The sequence below is a fragment of the Pocillopora damicornis genome, chromosome 1, assembly GCF_964200805.1.
Source record: "Pocillopora damicornis chromosome 1, jaPocDami1.2, whole genome shotgun sequence".
NCBI lineage: Eukaryota > Metazoa > Cnidaria > Anthozoa > Scleractinia > Pocilloporidae > Pocillopora > Pocillopora damicornis.
Genome location: NC_142670.1, coordinates 39738610 through 39759521, shown reverse-complemented (window position 1 = coordinate 39759521; position 20912 = coordinate 39738610). Strand labels below are relative to the sequence as shown.

Here is a 20912-nt window from a genome sequence, read left to right as displayed (position 1 = left end):
GTTGCTAAGTATATCTATTGAAAGTTATTTTCAGTGAAATAAATCTTTTTTTCCTATTCTACCCTTCTTCCTGTACTCCTTTGGTAAACCTGATACTTCTGCGCGAGCTGGGGCAAATCTAGACTAATAAAAAACTCCTGCACGGCAGGAGTTTTTTATTAGTCTAATAATGATCTTACTGGCCTAAGCCATTCTGTGAAACAGACTGGAAGAATGATTCATTTACCTGCCTTCATCATAGTCCTGTTCTTCCATGGACATATCTGCCGGTTTTGCTGTATAAGGTAACACTATATTTGCCCTGAGCTGCCTACCCAGGGATATTAAAATACATTTGAAAAACATTCAAAGAATATTTGCTGTAGCTCTTCGTGTAGAGTAGTCTGTAAGGTGATTTCTAAAACCTTCAGTCAAATTTGATGGCTAAGTTAATGTTTTCAACTAAGCCTTCATTTGTGATTCTTTTTATAAATTTCGTGCATAATTTTTCTCCGGAACAAAGCAAACGTGGAAAAAACTTCAGAGCGAACCTTCCAGCTTAAGGTCATCCCCAAAATATTTTGTTAAAGAAATTACATTCATTTCTAGACAAGTGCTGAGCTTTTAACATCATTTAAGTCTTATTACGCGCCCTTAACCCTTTAACTCCAAAGAGTGACCAAGACAGAATTTCTCCTTACAGTATCAACACAGAATCAAGCAGACAAGTGAGGAGAATAAAGAAAAACTCAATTATGGGACTACAAGTTGAACCCCAATACCAAATTCTCCAAATTAAGTATTTTATGGCAGACAGTAGGGAGAATTACTAACGAGATGTTGGGAGTTAAAGGGTTAATGATAAATTATCGTCGCCTCAAGGGGTCATCTGTCTCAGAGGAATTTGAAAAGAAAGCTGACATCTACGATGGGAGTATTGTCGATGAGTATGCAGACGTTTTTCTTCCTCCATCTGATTATTCATTTTCCTTTCATTACTATTTCAGACTCATCCCTGCACCTGAAAAAATTCGGTCAAAGACCTCCTCTTGAGAAATTTAATCTATTTTGTCTGACAACTGTGTAAGTGATATTTTAAGATATCACGGGGTACACTGAAACAGCTCAGCGCTGAGAGGGTAGTTTCATCTTCACTTGCGTTTTTGAGCTACATCAGTCCCAGCTAACGAACTATATTCCTTCTGTTTTAAAGATCGCCAATACAGAAATGGATGCAAAGAGGAACGTCTGCTTGAAATCTAGTGAAAAGATCAGCAAAATTTCCGTGGCTATTTCTGTAACTTCTTTAACTCTCGTGACATTGTTGTTTATGAGGATCGAGTTTGTGTACAACAATTCGAAAGCGGTGGAAGCAAGGCTTGAAAACCGAATTCAGCGGATTGACGATGACCTGAAAACTAACATAGAGAGAATAGTGAAGAAGAGGTTACAAATTTATGAGACTGCATCCACAACAAGGAGAAAGGAAAGGCCTGATGTTATCTTTGGTGAGTCATTGGTTACACGTACCTCAGTTCTGTTAGCTTTTAATAATCAACATTATACAGCATCACAGCACAAAATGATTTATCGTTCATTTGCTTCTCAATTCTAGAAACAGAATACTCGCTATAATTCTACTGCCGTTCATGGTGAGATACGACAGAGCGAAAATCTGTCTTAAGTTGTATTTTATTTGTGTTATCCTTCTGCCAAGGGTATTTTTGGAAAAGGTCAAACTCAGCTGACGCTTAAAAAAATCTGAATTATTTTCTTTTTTCACAAGCTTTATGCGAAAGAACACGCGTAAGGTAATCAACAAGTGAACATTTTTGTTATTTTTTTGCTTTACTCAAGAAACTGTATGGTTATCGAAAACATCTGCTTTCACATATTACGGTAATGTAGGGTGACATACATTCGTACATCAGACCACTAGAGAATGCAGATTGGATCAGGTAACATGTTGAACCAAATCGAAGTTATAACTCCTATTGTATTAACCTCCTGAAACACAGCAGTATACATTCTCATTCTCTTGGACTAACGTATTTGATCACCACCATTTAATGGCACCGAAACTATGATGACAGTAGTGCTGTTGACTATATTTGGCGAACAGGACTTTTTGGCGAATACCCCGATGGTCAATGAACTTACCTGAAACTCTCAGCTCAAAAGTCTCGAGACTAAAGGCAGCTTCAGACAGCCCTCGGGCTGTTTTAGAACAAAATTTATAGAAGTAAAAGGTTCCTTTTATTTTATTTTATTTTTTCGTTATTTATTTTTGCGCCAGTTTAATGAGCATATGAATGTTTTAACATTTGCGTATTTCTCTTTTGTCTTCATTTTCTCATTTTTCCTCATCACCGCAAACATCGATTGATAAACGACTACATCAATTCTGCTTATTCTTTCGCACTTTAAAATGCATTTCATTGATCCCATAATGAATATTTGCCATCGTAACTTCTACAGGTTTTGAAAACAAAGTAGGAGGTGTGTCATCAGTTATCCGTGATTATCAAAGAGAGAGAAGAAATGTTGCTGTAGGAACAATAACTCTGCAGCAAGTCCGCCAGGAAATTAACAACAAACTCAATCAATCCTGCAGTGTTAACAACAAGATTTGTCAGACAGGACCTCCAGGTCCTCCAGGTGCCCTCGGTTATCCAGGGTACAAAGGAGAAAAAGGAGCCACAGGGAAAACCGGCTCACGGGGCCCTCCGGGTGCTATCGGGGCTCCAGGCGCGAGTGGCAAAAGAGGACCTGCGGGACCTCGAGGAGTAAAAGGCGACAAGGGCGACAAAGGGTCCGTTGGAGCGCGCGGGATTAGAGGAGAGACTGGAACGAAGGGTCGTCAAGGACAACAAGGATCTATTGGCCTGAAAGGAAGCAAAGGCAGCAGAGGATTGGTTGGTATTCAGGGACCAAAGGGACAATGTGTTGTTCCACTGAAGATCAGTGTGTATCCAGTATCTCAGGAAGTCTTTGCGGACGAGCCTGTGATATTTTACTGTTGGGTTCAAGGCCATCTGTCGTCCAAAATAACGTGGCGTAAACTTGGAGGTACTCTATCTAATGCTACTGCAGAAGATGGTGCGCTTCGAATAAGCAGCGTACAAAGGTCACATGCTGGGTTGTACACGTGTACAGCTCACACTGGTTTGGGAATGTTCCAAATATTAAGCAGATTGCATGTAAAAGGTAGGGTCTTTCACTTTTCAGTGATTTTCAGCTTTTGCATTCAGTTACAGGTAATGGGTAATAGGTAATGCCCCCAACATAATCATCATGGTTATTCAGGTCTATGAATCAAGACTTTTCTACAACCAAGAAAATATAAACTGAATATAACTTTTTAAGATCTTCACCAAGCTTGCTTTGTGCCTGTTAAATTGGTTTTTTTCTTTCTTTAGAGCCACCTAAATTTACCAACAGGCCCCCTACAGTGGTTGGTGCAATTCCAGGAACTAATGTGACCCTCTGCTGCGAGGCCTCAGGTTCTCCTCGTCCAAACGTGGAATGGTTCCAGGCACAAAAGGCTTCTGTCTCATTTCCTGTTTTTCAGGAGGATGGATGTCTTCTGATTAAGATGGTTAAAGAAGACGTAGATTTCATCTGCCGGGCTAAAAACAGCTTCGGAATGGCAGAGACATCAACGACGGTGATTACAGAAATATTAAGAGGTATTATTTATTACTTTTGCTGCAAGGCTTTGAAATATGTAGCTGGAAGGTAGTGTCACTTGTCTTAATAGCGCGATATCTTTATTAAATGGGTCCAACATTTAAAAAATATCCCAAAACCGCACTTGGTTAGCTCATGGTGTAGAGCGCCGGACTGCCATGCGAAAGGTCGAGGGTTCCACACTCGGGATCTTAAAATAACTGAGGCGAATATGCTGCCACTACCTTGACATCTGCAAGTAGTTAAACATCGTTGTCTTCTCGGATAAAGACGATAACATCTTACATCTCTCTTTACTAGTTAGCAGGGTACGTTAAAGAACCCACGCGCTTCTCGTAAAGAGTAGCGAACATATCTCCCGGTGTTGTGTTCTGGCCTTGTTATTGTTTATACAGGCCCTATTTAATAAGCTTTAAAGCTGAACTGGGCCAACAAGTCTACGTATCGCAAATAAATAAATTAATATAGTAAAAAAATAGATAATGCTATTAATGCTGCTATTTGTGCTAATTCGCTCCCTTCCAAATTGAGCGATTAAAACAGGCTGTAATATCTTCCTTTTTCAGGTTTGGAGCAATCAGTAATACTTACAAACAATATTCATTACCTGCGCACTTTAAGTTTTTGGTTAAGATCTGTTGTGCAGAGCCAGTCCTCTTACTGGAAGCGCTGCTGGCGCGCATCAGTGGATGGTTGGGCCAGCGCTACCTTCCACTCAAAGTGTGACAACAAAGGGGCTACAGTGACCATTATCCGTGTGGGAAAATACATCTTTGGTGGATACACCAGCACATCATGGGGTAAGCGAATCATTAAATGCTTTCACTTCATTTTTTTTACTCAATGAAACATGCGTCCACTTTTTAACATTTGAAACCACACGCGGTTAATTCTTTTCAAGAACTCATGTAAGCGACGTAAAGTCTGTCCTCTAAAATAACTTGAACCTGAAAAGAAACTCTGGCATTAAGTTTCTGTTGTCTGATTATCTGATTGGAATTAAATTTTGACACAAGATCATACTCCATTAGGGAAAGCTGTTCCCGGTATTTACGCAATAACTTCTTCTACCATAGAGAAAGGTTTAACTCAAAAGGGAGTGGAAAATTTATTCAATAGCTTTTCGTTTTATTGTTGTTGTTAACTAAAATACGCTCTTAAACGCCATTTCTCTATCGTTTTAAATGTTCTTCTGGCCGATTGTTACAAATATTCACCTTCATCTCAGTTTACCGAAATAGTTTGTGACTCTTTTTTTCCGTTTGCTTATTAGTTTCCAATTGTGGATACCAGTACAGTTCAAAGACCTTTTTGTTTTCATTGGTTAACAAGCCAGCCTGGGCACCGGTGAAACTGTCTCAAACAGGAAAGTATAGTAATAGAAGGAGCCATTCCACATACAGTTGTTCAAGCCATGGACCCACATTTGGTGGAGGACACGATATTTACATTAGCAACTACGCCTCATCCAACATAAAATCCTACGCAAACCTTGGATACACCTACAGTCCACCATCTGGCCACAGTTATGGCAGCTCCTTCACCAAATCATTCCTAGCAGGAAGTTACCATTTTCAATCTGATGAAGTTGAAGTGTTTTATGAAAGTACTTGAAACAAACGAATTGAAGTAGCGATGATATTCAAAACTCCTGTTTAAACCTATTTACCAACAATTGAAGCAGACTTTTCTGTCTGGGTTACTTGTGGGCTAAGGCCACAAACTGAGATAAAGCTTGGACAGATCAGTTTAGGTAGTAGCACTAAACTGTGCTATTATATATACAGGTATCATCATTTCTAGTCTTTGGAGAGAGTTCGCAAATTGATCAAAGTGAACTCGTGATCAAAGTGAACTCGTGGATAAACTGTGAAGAGTATTATAAGAATAGGCAGTGATTGTACAAAGCTGTCAATTATTCTGTGATTCCAAGATACAGAATCAAGCCATTATCTCCAAATTGATCCGCTTTATTTAACATTTATTTCGACCTGATGAAGTTGACGTGTTTTATGAAGCTACTTGAAGCAAACAAATTCCTATTTACTGACGATGGAGACAGCGTTTCCAGTGGCTTGTGGCCACAAAGATCAGACTTGAACAGATCAGGCTTGGTAATAGCACAAAACTTAGCAATTATGTGTACGGATACCATCATTTTTACTCATAGGGGAGAGTACGAAAATATGTAAGCTCTCCCCAGTCTCATTTGGCCGTGCTAACGCTATGAAATTTGCTCATCGAATTCTCATATCCACTATTAAAAAGGGCGAGATTTGCGTCATCCTGCACGATGATATTGTTGCGCAGTATTTTTCGAGAAAATATGAGCAATGGGCAAAATGTCAGATCGTATTATTTGTCAAATCATCGATGGAGATATTTACTATTGCACGATTATTCCATTTTCTATTATTTCGGTGTGACCTTTGTGTTTCTCAGCTTTCAGTCCGTGCTTTTGCCTTGTTCTACAATGTAATGTCGGGGCATATTTTGTATCTTCCGTTGCCCTTATATGGTAAATGACGTCATAGTGAATAAGATGCTGAGATCCATTATACATTATACGTTAAATGGCAAAGGCGTCAATTTGAGTTTTTGTCTAAAACAGGTCTGGGCAAGTACTACTTCAACATATCACGTTGCAAACTACGTTCACGTTAAGGTTTTTATTTGTGAAATTCTTTGCTTGAGCTGGATGTTGAATTTGAACTAATCCAAACACTGTTCTAAGTTCTAATATAGGGACCTGATCTTACTGACCAAAGCCATTCTGTGAGACATAGACTGGAAGAATGACTCACTTACCTGCCTTCATCATAGTTTTAGTCCTAACACTGTATTCCCCGTGCTGCCCACCAGAAATATCAAAATATGTTTGAAAAACATTCAAAGAACATTTGCGATAGTGCTTCGTGTAGAGTAGTCTATAAGGTGATTTCAAAAACAAAACATTTTGTCGAAGATATTATATTAATTCCAAGACAAGTGTTGAGCTCTCAGCCTCATTTGACTCTTATTACGCAGCTTTAATAATAAATCAGCTTAGCTTCAACAGGTAATCTGTCTTAGCGAAATTTAATAAGCTGACGTCTACGATGGGAGTATTGTCAATGAGTATGCAGACGTTTTTTTCCCTCCATCTAATTATTCATTTTCCTTTCACTTCTATTTCATACTCACCCCTGCACTAAAGAGAACATTCGGTCAAAGACCTCCTCTTAAGAAATTTAATCTGTATTGTCTGACAACTGTGTAAGTGATATTTTAAGCTAAAGGGAGTACACTTATACAGCTCAGCGCTGAGAGAGTAGTTTCATCTTCACTTGCGTTTTTGAGCTACATCAGTCCCCGCCAACGAACTATATTCTTCCTCGGCTGTTTTAAAGATCGCCAATGCAGAAATGGATGCAAAGAGGAACGTCCGCACGAAATCTACTGAAAAGATCAGCAGAATTCCCTTAGCAATTTCAGTGACTTCTTTGACTCTTGTGACATTTTTGTTTATGAGGATCGAGTTTGTGTACAACAATTCGAAAGCGCTGGAAATAAGGCTTGAAAACCGAATTCAGCGGATTGACGATGACCTGAAAACAAACATAGAGAGAATAGTGAAGAAGAGGTTACAAATTTATGAAACCGCATCCACAACAAGGAGAAAGGAAAAGCCTGATGTCATCTTTAGTAAGTCATTGCCTCAGATCTGTTAGCTTTTAATAACCAACGTTACACTGCATCACAGCACGAAATGATTTATCGTTCATTTGCCTCTCAATTCAATAAACAGAATAATCGCTATAATTCTATTGCCGTTGATTGTCAAAGAAGATAGAGCGAAAATATATCTTAAGTTGTACTTTATTTGTATGTTATCCTTCTGCCAAGGGTATTTTTGGAAAAGGTCAAACTCAACTGACGCTTAAAATCTCAATCATTTTCTTTTTTCACAAGCTTTATGCGAAAGAACACGCTTAAGGTAATCAACAAGTGTTTGTTATTGTTTTTCTTTACTCAAGAAACTGTATGGTTATTGAAAACATCTGCTTTCACATATTACGGTAATGTAGGGTGACATGCATTCGTGCGTCAGTCCACCGAAGAATGCAAAGTTATGACTCCCACTGTTTTGACTTCCTGAAACACAGCAGTATACATTCTAATTATCTTACACTTATGTGTTTGATCACAGTAGAATTGTTAATTCTATCTTACGAACAGAACTCTGAGCACGATGCTCAATGAGCTTACTTGAAATCTCGCACCTGAAAAGTCTCAAGACTAAAGGCAGCTCCAGACAGTCCTCGGGCTAATTTCCAAAAAAATGAATAGACGTCCAAGGTTCCTTTTATGAAATTTTTTTTGTTCTTTAATTCTGACTTGATTTAATGATGAGTTATTCATTTTTGCACCCATTTTGTGAGCATATGAATGTTTTAACATTTGTGTATTTCTCTTTTGTCATTATTTTCTCTTTTCTTTCTCTTCACCGTAAACATCGATTGATAAACGACGACACTGAGAATTTGGTTAAACCCTGTTGTGCAGAGCCAGTCCTCCTACTGGGAGCGTTGCTGGCTAGCATCAGTGGATGGTTGGGCCAGCACTACCTTCCACTCAAAGTGTGACAACAAAGGGCCGACAGTGACTATTATTCGTGTGGGAAAATACATCTTTGGTGGACACAAGTAAATCATTGAATGCTTTCACTCTATTTTTTCATTTCATTGAAACATGCCTCCACTTTTTAACATTTGAAACTGCATGCGGTTACTTATTTTCCAAAACTCGTGTAAGCGACTGAAAGTCCCTCCTCTAAAATAACTTGAACCTGAAAAGAAATTCTGGCATAAAGTTTCTGTTGTCTAATTCTCTGATTGGAATTGAATTTTGACACAAGATCGTGCTCGATTAGTAAAAGCTGTTCCTTGTATTTACGCAATCATTTCTTCTAATATAGAGGAAGGTCAAAATCAAACGGGTGGTAGAAAGTTCATTCAATAACTTTTCCTTTTATTGTTGTTATTAACTGGTAAACACAATTTCACGGCCGTTTGAAATTTTCCTCTGGCCAAGTGTCACCTTCATCTCAGTTTACTGAATTATTTTGTGACTCGTTTTTACCATTTCGTTTATTAGTTTCCAATTGTGGATACCAGTACAGTTCAAAGGCCTTTTTGTTCTCATTGGTTAACATGCCAGGCTTGGCACCAGTGAAACTTTTTCAAAACGTACAGCATAGTTCAGGTCGCCATTCCATATACAGTTGTTCAAGCCATGGACCAACATTTGGTTACGGATACGATATTTACATTGCTAGCTACGCCTCATCCTACCCAAAATCTTACTCGAACCTTGGAATCACCTACCGTTCACCACCCGGCGGCATTTATCGCAGTTACTACCAATCATTCTTGGCAGGAGGTCGCAATTTTAAACCCGATGAAGTCGAAGTGTTTTATGAAACTACTTGAAACAAACGAACTGAAGTAACGATGATATTCAAAACTATTTAGACCTATTTACCAACAGTTGAAACCGACTTTTCTGTTTGGGTTTCCTGTGGGTTAAGGCCACAAACTGAGATAAAGCTTGGACAGATCAGTTTAGGTAGTAGCACTAGACTGTCTAATTGCGTAAACAGGTATCATCATTTTTAGTCATTGGAGAGAGTGCGCAAATTAATCAAAGTGACGCTATGGTGAACTGTGGATAAACTGTGCAGAATATTATAGGAATATGCAGTGATTGTACTAAACTGTCAATTATTCTGTGATTCCAAGATACAGAATCAAGCCATTATCTCCAAATTGATCCGCTTTATATATCAATCGGTCCGCCATCTTTAAGAAGATATATGCAACGTATTTCGACCTGATGAAGTTGAAGTGTTTTATGAAACAACTTGAGGCAAACGAATTCCTATTTACTGAAAATCGAGACAGGGTTGCCTGTGGCTCATGGTCACAAAGATAAAGCTTGAACAGATCAGGTTAGGTAACAGCACTAAACTGTTCAATTATGTATACAGATATTATCATTTTTAGTCGTAGGTAAGGGTACAAAAATAAGATGTATGCTCTTCCCAGACTTCTTTGACCGTGCTAACGCCACGAAATTTGCATATCGAATCTCGTGAGATTCTCATATCCACAATTAAAAAAGGGCCAGGTTTGTGTGACCTTTGTTATTAGAGGTACTGTAAAATCGCTCGAAAAGGACATTTAATTTCAATTGAATTTTTCTCGCACGATAATATTTGCGAGTTGAGAAGTATTTTTCCGAGCTCCGTAGGCGAGAGAGAAAGCATGAGCAATGGGCAAAATGTCAGTTCGTTGTCTGAGTTTAGGTTTACAACTACACTTCTAGTAATTCCGATGGATATGGATGGACTCCATTTGATTCCATCCGACGAATGGATATCGATGGAGTCCATAGGACAACCTTTCTGCCCTCCCCAATATTTATCTGACTTCCGGTACTCTTTCCCGCCGTGACTTCCGGTTATCTTACTTCCGTGGGAAGGTGTCACGAATAGAATTTTGCCTATTTCATCGGAAAACCAAGTTTCCATTGGAATCCATTGGTGTGTATTGGACATGCATGGAGGGAGGAATAAAGGAAAATTTGACAATCATTTGATTTGCTTCAATTTGTATAGTGAAGATTCATACACGAAGCAACGAAATCTAAAGATTTCCCGACGCGGCTAAGATTTCGGGACTTAATACATATTGTTCAAAGGTTTCCTCCATCAAAGATACACACTCAGCACTATCACATATCAGTCATTAAGAAAGATCTGGATATTTAAATCAAATAATTGTAATACCCCATCACATCAACAGACTTTAACAATGAAACGTAAACAAAAATTGGGCTGTTCTTTTAGCAAGATAATTTCGTCGGACAAGTTGCAACGTACTCAAATCAAAAGTTCTGTTTGAAATAGTAATAATTTTTTATAGGTTATTAAACATCCATTTATTCCCTTTTCTCTGGGAATTGGAGAGTAGGTTGTTTGACTCGGTAGATGACAAAGGGATTTGGCTTATTATGAAAATACTGTCAAGAGGTCGGAACAACTGTTTGGGCCGCATTGTATATACCGTTTACGGCGTGCACACATATAGAATGTTATAACAGAAAGCTGAAGAAACAGAAAACTACGAAGAGAAACACGATTACTTATATATTTGGCCAAAGTGTATCCTTAAAGGAAAACATTCAATTTGGCATATTGTTCTTCTTGCCAGTCATGAATTAACAACAGATGTGATTCACCAATAGCGCGCGTTCGAAATGTTACGGACTTGAGTCAGGAAACTGGGTCGAGTGCATCAAGTTGAGGCTAGCAGGTAGGCTTTATGCATCGATTAGTTCCTTGATCAAAGTACTGAGTGCAAGTGCTACAACCAAGACTCTATAAACTGCTACAACTAAATAGTGTTGAAATATCACCAGCCAATATAAAAGTTGACAAAAATGACATCAACAACAAAATCATTTTTATTGTACTCTTTATCAAGTATTAGCAATGCATTGCATAGAAAATGACTACTTACAGGTCGGAGCCATTTTTCTGCTAATTAGTATTATAATAATAAGAGGGTACCAGCTCCTGGAATAACTACGCAGCTAAATATGAGAAGGAACTGGATTAAGGTAGATTGCATATTTATAGCGGAGGAAGAGTATGGCCAACACATACAAAAACTATGTGAAAAACTACATTACACACGTAACCATAAAGAATTGTGGTACAATTTAACAATCTTTGAAGATCAAACCCTTGTTACAGTCTGAAAACTTCTCTTAGAGATCAAAAGTGTTTCGTTTCACGTTTGTTTATTTTTATGACTATAACATATCTATTCTTGGCCTCTGTGTAAATAACTTCTATGACCTTTGATGGTCTCGGCCATCAGCCCCAAACTTCAAACTTCTACTTAAATCTCCTCTGAACTTACTTTATTTTATCCTTTAACTGCAAAGAGTGACCAAGAGAGAATTTCTCATTACAGTATCAACACAGAATCAAGCAGGCAAGTGAGGAGAAAAAAGAAGAATCTCAATTAGGAGACTACAAGTTGATCCAATACCAAATTCTCCAAATTGAAATCATAAGTATTTTATGGCAGACAGTAGGGAGAATTACTAATGAGATGTTGGGAGTTAAAGGGTTAATAATAAATCATGGAAGCCTGAAGGGGTAACCTGTCTCAGAGAAATTTGAAAAGCTGGCATCTACGATGGGAGTATTGTCAATGAGTATGCAGACGTTTTTCTTCCTCCATCTGATTATTCAATTTCCTTTCACTTCTATTTCGTACTCACCCCTGCACTAAGAAAAAATCCGGTCAAAGACCTCCTCTTGAGAAATTTAATCTGTATTGTCTGACAACTGTGTAAGTGATATTTTAAGATATCACGGGGTACACTGAAACAGCTCAGCGCTGAGAGGGTAGTTTCATCTTAACTTGCGTTTTTGAGCTACATCAGTCCCCGCCAACCAACTATATTCTTCCTCGGCTGTTTTAAAGATCGCAAATACAGAAATGGATGCAAAGAGAAACGTCCGCACGAAATCTACTGAAAATATCAGCAGAATTTCTGTGGTAATTTCAGTAACTTCATTGACTCTTGTGATATTGTTGTTTATGAGGATCGAGTTTGTGTACAACAATTCGAAAGCGCTGGAAACAAGGCTTGAAAACCGAATTCAGCGGATTGACGATGACCTGAAAACAAACATAGAGAAGATAGTGAAGAAGAGGTTACAAATTTATGAAACTGCATCCACAACAAAGAGAAAGAAAAGGCCTGATGTTGTCTTTGGTAGGTCATTGATTGCGCGTACTTCAGTTGTGTAAGCTCTTGATAACCAACACTATACTGCATCACAGCACAAAATGATTTATCGTTAGCTTGCCTTTCAATTCTACAAACAGAATACTCGTTGTAAGCCTCCTGCCGTTGATTGGGAAACAAGACAGAGCGAAATATATCTTAAGTTGTATATTATTTGTATGTTATCCTTCTGCCAATGGTATTTTTGGAAAAGGTCAAACTCAACTGACGCTTAAAATCTCAATTATTTTCTTTTTTCACAATCTTTATGCGAAAGAACAAGGTAATCAACGAGTGAAAGTTTTTGTTATTGTTTCGCGTTACTCAAGAAACTGTATGGTTATCGAAAACATGTACTTTCATATTACGGTAACGATGATTCGTGCGTCAGGCCACCGAGGAAGAACGCAAATTGGATCAGGTAACATGTTGAACCAAATCGAAGTTATGACTCCTACTGATTTAACCTCCTGAATCACAGCAGTATACATTCTTCATTCTCTCCACCTTATGTCTTCGATCACCGCCAATTTTTAGCACCAAAATTTAGAAGACAGTAAAATTGTTAACTATATTTCGGCGAACAGGACTCTTTGGCGAACAGCCCGATGCTCAATGAACTTACTTGAAATCTCGCAGCTGACAAGTCTAAAGACTAAAGGCAGCTTCAGACAGTCTTCGGGCTATTTTTTAACAAAATTCATAGAAGTAAAAGGTTCCTTTTATGAATTTTTTTTTTGTTCTTTCACTCTCACTCCACTTAATGTTGAGTTGTCCATTTTTGCACCGATTTAATGAGCATATTAATGTTTTAACATTTGCATATTTCTCTTTTCTCTTTATTTTCTCTTTTCTTGCTCTTCACCGTAAACATCGATTGATAAACGGCTAAATCAATTCAGCTTATTCTTTCGCACTTTAAAATGCATTATTTCAAAAATTCCCTTAGAAATATTTGTTATCGTAACCTCTACAGGTTTTGAAAGCAAAGTAGGAAGTGTGTCATCAGTTATCGGTGATCATAAAAGAGAGAGAAGAAATGTTGCTGCAGGAACAATAACTCTGCAGCAAGTCCGCCAGGAAATCAACAACAAACTCGATCAATCCTGCAGTGTAAACAGCAAGATTTGTCAGACAGGACCTGCAGGCCCTCCAGGGACCCACGGGTATCCAGGGTACAAAGGAGAAAAAGGAGCGACAGGGAAAACCGGCTCAAGAGGCCCTCCTGGTCCAATCGGGGTTCCAGGCGCGAGTGGCAAAAGAGGACCCGTGGGACCTCAGGGAATAAAAGGCGATAAGGGCGACAAAGGGTCCGTTGGAGCACCTGGGATTAGAGGAGAGACTGGAACAAAGGGTCGTAAGGGACAACAAGGATCTATTGGCTTAAAAGGAAGCAAAGGCAGCAGAGGATTGGTTGGTATTCAGGGACCAAAGGGACAATGTGTTGTTCCACCGAAGATCAGTGTGTGTCCAGTATCTCAGGAAGTCTTTGTGGACGAGCCTGTAATATTTTATTGTTGGGTTCAAGGCCATCTGTCGTCCAAGATAACGTGGCGTAAACTTGGAGATACTCTATCTGATGCTAGTGTGGAAGATGGTGCGCTTCGAATAAGCAACGTACAAAGGTCACATGCTGGGTCGTACATGTGTACAGCTCACACTGGTTTGGGAATGTTCCGAATAATAAGCAGGTTGCGTATAAAAGGTAGGATCTTTATTTCTTTGCTCTTTTAAATTTTTTGTCTGCTCATCGGATGGTTTGGATTCTTTTAGAACAACCTAGGTTTACCAACAGGCCCCTCACATTGGTAACTCCAGTGCAAGGAACCATTGCTACCCTCTGCTGCGAAGCCTCAGGTTCTCCTCGTCCCAAAGTTGATTGGTCGCGGGCTCAAAAGTCTTCTGTCTCATTTCCGGTTTCCCAGGAAGCAGGATGTCTGGTAGTTAATACGGCTGAAGAGAATGTTGAGGGAGATTATATCTGTCGGGCTACAAACAGCATCGGATCGGCGGTTACGAAAACCACAGTGATTTTGACCAGATCTTCAGGTATTTTTGTATATTAATTTAGCTGTAGACAAATGGTTTAACTGGACAAAACAGTTCGTGGCTGGTATGATGCCAGTCTGGTCTTGTCTGGTCTGGCCTGGTCTGGGCCGAGGCTCATTAGAAACTTTTCAGAATTTCTCTGCAAAATCGTCCAGCAACGTGCTTACAGTCCTGTTGGCAAAATTCAATATGTTAGTAATCTGGAACTTTCATTAACCGCTCGTTCTCGAGAGCACATGTGCACAGATGTATGCCTGCTATGTTGATCTTATCATTTTAGGCTGTATACATTAATCAAAAATGATACAGCAACTAGATGAACCCATGTTTAAATATAAAGCAAACCTTGAAATACAATAGCATGATCCCCTTAGGTCTCCTACAGCTGTGCGTCATATCAGTAAGTTCCTTAGAAATATTCAGTAACAGGATAGGCCGAGAGACAAACCTATCAAGTTCTTGCAAGAACGTCAGATACTGTAAAAAAGAGCTCTTGAACAATTCAGCGATACACCACCAATATCTTAAGGGATGATTGTTCAGTAAGTCCCTTTGATCCACCTAATTCAGATCTTGCTACATTTGTGTTTTGGGAAGGTTTGGAACGCTCAGTAATACTTGCTAATGATACCAATTACCTGAACACATTAAGCAAGTGGCTAACGCCTGTTATCCTAACCAAATCTATTGACTGGAAAAGATGTTGGCGAGCATCAGTAGATGGTTGGACCAGTACTACCTTCCACTCATTGTGCGATAACAAAGGGCCGACAGTAACTATAATCCGTGTGGGAAAATACATCTTTGGTGGATACACCAGCACATCATGGAGTAAGTGAATGATTGACAATGAAACCGAAAACTTACATCGTATTCAAATTTAGAATGTGATACTTTAGACGTAAGAAATAACCTTGTGTGTTAGACGCCTAGGATAGCGTCTCTGAGCACTGGCGACCCAAGCTCCAGCTGTAAGATGATCATACGAAATAACAGTCATGGCGAAATTTTAATAGTTTGTATGGGAATATTTACGACCGCTATAGGGAATAAAAAAAATTGGTCAAATTCTCACAAAAAATACTTCACCGTCAAAAATACTTCCGCAGTGCGTCGCTTGTTATCTGACCGCTCACTGCGTTGAAAGGAACTCATTTTAGCGAGTTATCAATTTCAAGGTTTTTCACGCACATGGGAAAAGCCCAAGGCTGCACACTCCATTTCCGAACACCCGATCCGAGAAGCGAAAAATCAAAATGGCCGGGCGGCCACAAATCCAACGCAGAATTCAAGTACATATACTTTAGTTTCATTTCAATTCGCTACAAGGTCAATCTTTCCCGTGAAGCCGACGCTAAGCCGCAGTTTGCTTCAAAAGTTTCCAGTTTGGACGTTTCCAACGGCCCGCGTACACATTCACCTTGACACACGACCGTTGAAAACCAGCTTTGTAACCCTGCCTCCTTTTAAACTGAGCCTCGCTGAGGACCACACCGTCACTTGGCATGATCAAACTGTGTTAGAACCACGGGTGCCAAGTGACGGTGTGGACCCCAGCGAGGCTTCGTTTAAAAGAGAGGCAGGGTTACAAAGCTGGTTTTCAAAGGTCGTGTGTCAAAGTAATGTGTATGCGGGCCGTTAGAAACGTCTTAACATAAGTGGCCTACATAAGTGAGCTGATTTCTGTTAGAAACACCGGAAAATATGATAGGTATATTTCTTTTTGGAAATTAAAATGGTTATGATTAATTGGTACCAGAACCTCTTGTCGTCCAATTCTGTCTGTAATCACACTCGTTATTAACAAGTCGATTTTGTTAATCACTCGTATGATTACAGATAGAATTGGACTCCACTCTGTCTTATTACCATTATAAATTAGTTTCAGGTTGTAGATATAGGCAATCCTCGAGCGCCTTTTTGTTTTCATTGGCAAACAAGCCAGGCTGGAGACCAGTTAAACTGCCTCAAACAGGACCGTATAGCTCTAAAGGCTATTCCATATACGATTGTTCAAGCAGTGGACCTTCATTTGGCGGAGGATCCGATATCTACATTGTCGGCTACGCGTCATCCAACACAATTTCTTCTTCAAACCTTGGATATACCTACAGTGCACCATCTGGCCACAGTTATGGCAGCTCCTTCACCAAATCATTCCTGGCAGGAAGTAAAGACTTTCAACCCGATGAAGTTGAAGTATTCTATGTAAGCTACTAGAAAGAAACGAACTGAAGTAACGATGATATTTATCCTATTACGACCTATTTACTATCAATAGAGACAGACTTTTCTGTCTGGGTTGCCTGTGGGTTAAGGCCCCAAACTGAGATAAAGCTTGGACAGATCACTTTAGGTAGTAGCACAAAACTGTTCTACTATGTAAACAAGAATCATCATTTGAGTCGTTGGAGAGAGTGCGCAAATTGATCAAAGTGACGCTATGGTGAACTCGTGGATAAACTGTGCAGATTATTATAAGAATATGCAGTGACTGTACTAAACTGTCAATTAGTCGGTGATTCCAAGATACAGAATCAAGCCATTATCTCCAAATTGATCCGCCTTATCCAACAATCGGTCCGCCATCTTTAATAAGATGTATGTAAGTAAGTAAGTAAAGACTTTACTCAGAGAGGGTAGCACTAAAATAATATAGAAATACTAACAAACCAGTGGCCCTCTAAAATTATGTACGATACGGATGTTAAAACTATGGCATAACTATGAGATAATATAACGAATAAAAATACAAGAGATAAGAGATAAAATAAATTAAAAGTACAAAAGTATAACTAAATCACAGAATAAAATGATTTAAAAGCTGCTGTTCTTCAAAAAAAATTTTCCAAAGAGAGTTCCTAAAAGAATTAGGCGACGCTATTTTCCACATAGATAGCGGTAAGCTGTTCCAGGCTTGACAGGCAGTCACAGTAAATGTTCTCCCTCCTTCAGGTTTACGTTTGATAACAGGGCGAGCAATATTGAAGTTGGCATACCTAGTCTGCCGTGAATGAGTGTCGCTAGTAAGCTTATGTAAACTTTTAAGATAGGTTGGTACATACCCCTGTAAACGCTTGTATATAATACAGCATTTAGTTAGTTTAGCCTGTTCGAAAAAAATGGTATCCAGTTTTAGTTTATTACCGGTCTTATCATGGTGTTATAAAAAATAAGTCGATGTTTTAGAGGTAGACAATATTTAATTCTCTTTCAAATGCCTATCCGCTGCTAGAGCTTTTTACTCAATTTCTCCACATGAGGGATAAATGTTAGTTCGTGGTCGATTTCTAGTCCCAAAAGCTTTGCACAACGAATATTCTCAAGTTGTTTTCCATTCACAACTACAGCAAGGTCATGGTTAATTCTGGTAGAAAGTATGTAACCTATTTCGACCTGATGAAGTTGAGGTGTTTTACGAAACTACTTGAAGCAAACGAATTCCTATTTACTGACAATGGAGACAGGGTTGCCTGTGGTAAACAAGTATTATCCTTTTGAGTCGTTGATAAGAGTGCGCAAATTGATCAAAGTGACGCTATGGTGAACTCGGGGATAAACTCTGCAGAATATTATAAGAATATGTAGCGATTGTACTAAGCTTTCAGTTATTATGTAGTTTAATACAATAATACAATACAATAATTTAATAATAATATAATCAAGATACAGATTAACTACTAACCCCTAAGCCATTATCTCCAAATTGATCCGCTTCATCTGACAATTGGGCCGCCATCTTTGATAAAGTGTATGCAACCTATTTCGACCTGATGAAGTTGAAGTGTTTTATGAAACTACTTGAAGCAAACGAATTCCTATTTACTGACAATAGAGACAGGGTTGCCTGTGCCTTATGGCCACAAAGATAAAGCTTGAACATCATTTTTAGTCGTAAGTGAGAGTACGAAAATAAGATATATGCTCTCCTCAGACTCCTTCGGCCGTGGTAACGCCAGAAATTTGCATATCGAATATACTGAGATTCTCATATCCACAAGTAAAAAAAAAGGGCTAGGTTTGTGTGTACTTTGTTATAAGGGGTAAAATGGATAGTTAACTCCATTTGAATGTTTCTTGCAAGATTATATATTTCCCAGTAGCGCAGTATTTTTCTGAGCCTCACAGGGACGAGGGAAAACATGAGCAATAGGAAAAATGTCAATTCGTATTATTTGTGCAACCATCGAATGAGAAAATTATTATTACATTTTGTATCATACGAAAGCGTTATCGTGCAAGAGTCACTCAGATTGAAGGATTCGTCACCGTACCCTCTGAGAAAAAAATAACATTTATTTCTCAGTACAAGAAATTAGCTGAGTGCTCCTCACATTATTCGATTCTACGAATCTTGCCATTAATGTGCATCATGCAGCTAGGTGTATGGCAAAGGCGTCAATTTGAATTTTTGTCAATAACAGGTCTGGGCAAGTACTGCTTCAACATATCACATAGCAAACTATGTTCACGTCAAGGTTTTAATTTGTGAAATACTTTTCTTGAGTTGGATGTCAAATTGAACCAATTCAAACGCCCATCTAAGTTCTATTATAATAAAGTTCGGATATAACGCACGCTGTCATTGGTTGAAAGAGCGTGCTCTATGAGAGCACGAGCTAAAGCTATCACGCCATCTGCCAAATTGTATTATGTTCGACCTTTTTCCGGGACATCTTCTTTAGCTTTTTTTCGATAATTGAAAGTGAAATTTCGAAACAAGCGAGCCGGCAAGTAGCAACAGAAGAACCAAACAAAGGTTTGTAAACATACCAGGCGCCGTAATTTACGTTATTAAAACGTGAGCAGATACGAAAATCCTCAAAGGAAAAAACAAATAGACATTCCGAGTTTTAAAGATTTTCACGCTCAGTTAGATTGCCAGCTTACGTATGGTAATAAAAATCAAACACAGCCAACACTCGTATAGTATACAAAGTTCAGTGTTCAAAAACAAAACAGAACAAAACAGAAATGATGACCAAAATATAACCAAACTGGCATAACTGTTAAAATTCATACCAATCATGAAGGTGTCAGAGCGAGCCGAGTTTTGCGGCACTGTCATCTCGAGCGATCTTCATGTTCCGGTGAATTCGGCTGTCGTTCATTCAAAAAACACTCGCCTTGGACAGTTTATTTTCATGTGAAAAAACTCACGTGTTTTTATGAGCCATAATTAGGCTGAGGTTCACCGAACATTTCACTTCAAGATTCTCTATTAGAGACTTAAAAAACTTCAGGCAAACGTGTTAAATTCGACCTACCGAACTATTTTAACAATCGCAGAAGGTGAACTTTGATGGTTTTTGAACTTTGATGGTTTGACACTTTTGACAGCTTTAGTCTTGTACAGCCAATCAGATTGTTTGAACCATTCTAACAGGGATTGTGATTGGCTTATTGTAGTGTGCTCTATGAGAGTATAGAGCATGCTGACGACACTGTTGTTCGCTTTGGAAATAAAGTTTGTTGTGAAAATTGAAAGTAATTCTCGGGGAATTTAATGGATTCTTTATTATAAAAAAAATAGAGAAGCCTTGACTGTGCTCTGTTCTGTTACAAAGCACTTAGGAAGCGGCTACAGCACTCAAGAAGTGGGGAGAAACACTCGATTACGTCTCGTGTTTCTCCCTACACTTCTTTCGTGCTCTCGCCGCTTCCTGCGTGCTTTGTAACAGAACAGAGCACAGTCAAGGCTTCTCTATTTGTTAAATATAGGGACCTGATCTTACTGGCCAAAGCCATTCTGTAAAACATAGGCTGGAAGAAGGACTCACTTACCTGCCTTCATCATAGTTTTGTTCCTCCATTGAAATATCTGTTCTGCTGCATAAGGTAACGATTTATTTGCTTTGCTGCCTACCCAGAAATATAAAATTACATTTGAAAAACGTTTAAAGAACATTTGCTGTAGCGCTTCGTGTAGAGTAGTCTGTAAAGTGATTTCTAAAATTTCCAGTCAAATTGGATGGCTTAGTTAATGTTTTCAACTTAGCTTCATTTGCGATTCCTTTTTTGAATTTCGTGCATCGTTTTTCACCGGAACAAAGACAACGTGCGAAAAACTTCAGAGGGAAGTTTCAAGCTTACGGTCATCCCCAAAACATTTTGTCGAAGAAATTATTTTCATTCCGATACAAGTGTTGAGCTTTTAACCTCATTTAAGTACTCTTAAGCAGCCTTAAATAATAAATCAGCGTAGCTTCAAGGGGTTATCTGTCTGAGAGAAATTTGAAAAGCTGACATCTACGATGGGAGTATTGTCAATGAGTATTCAGATGTTTTTCTTCCTCCATCTGATTATTCATTTTCCTTTCACTTCTATTTCATACTCACCCCTGCAC

General features: G+C 38.8%; 1 protein-coding gene across 1 annotated transcript; it reads left to right on the top strand.

Annotated features, from left to right (window-relative positions):
- Positions 1 to 1086: 1086 nt before the first annotated feature.
- Positions 1087 to 17381, top strand: LOC149053833 (uncharacterized). The gene is made up of 10 exons (XM_089183735.1): positions 1087 to 1487; positions 2458 to 3186; positions 3399 to 3668; positions 4236 to 4469; positions 4943 to 5275; positions 6112 to 6187; positions 13419 to 14221; positions 14275 to 14565; positions 15163 to 15396; positions 16448 to 17381. The coding sequence occupies exons 1-10, from the start codon at positions 1208 to 1210 to the stop codon at positions 16783 to 16785; spliced, it is 3588 nt and encodes a 1195-aa protein (XP_089039861.1). The 5' UTR covers positions 1087 to 1207; the 3' UTR covers positions 16786 to 17381.
- Positions 17382 to 20912: the final 3531 nt, after the last annotated feature.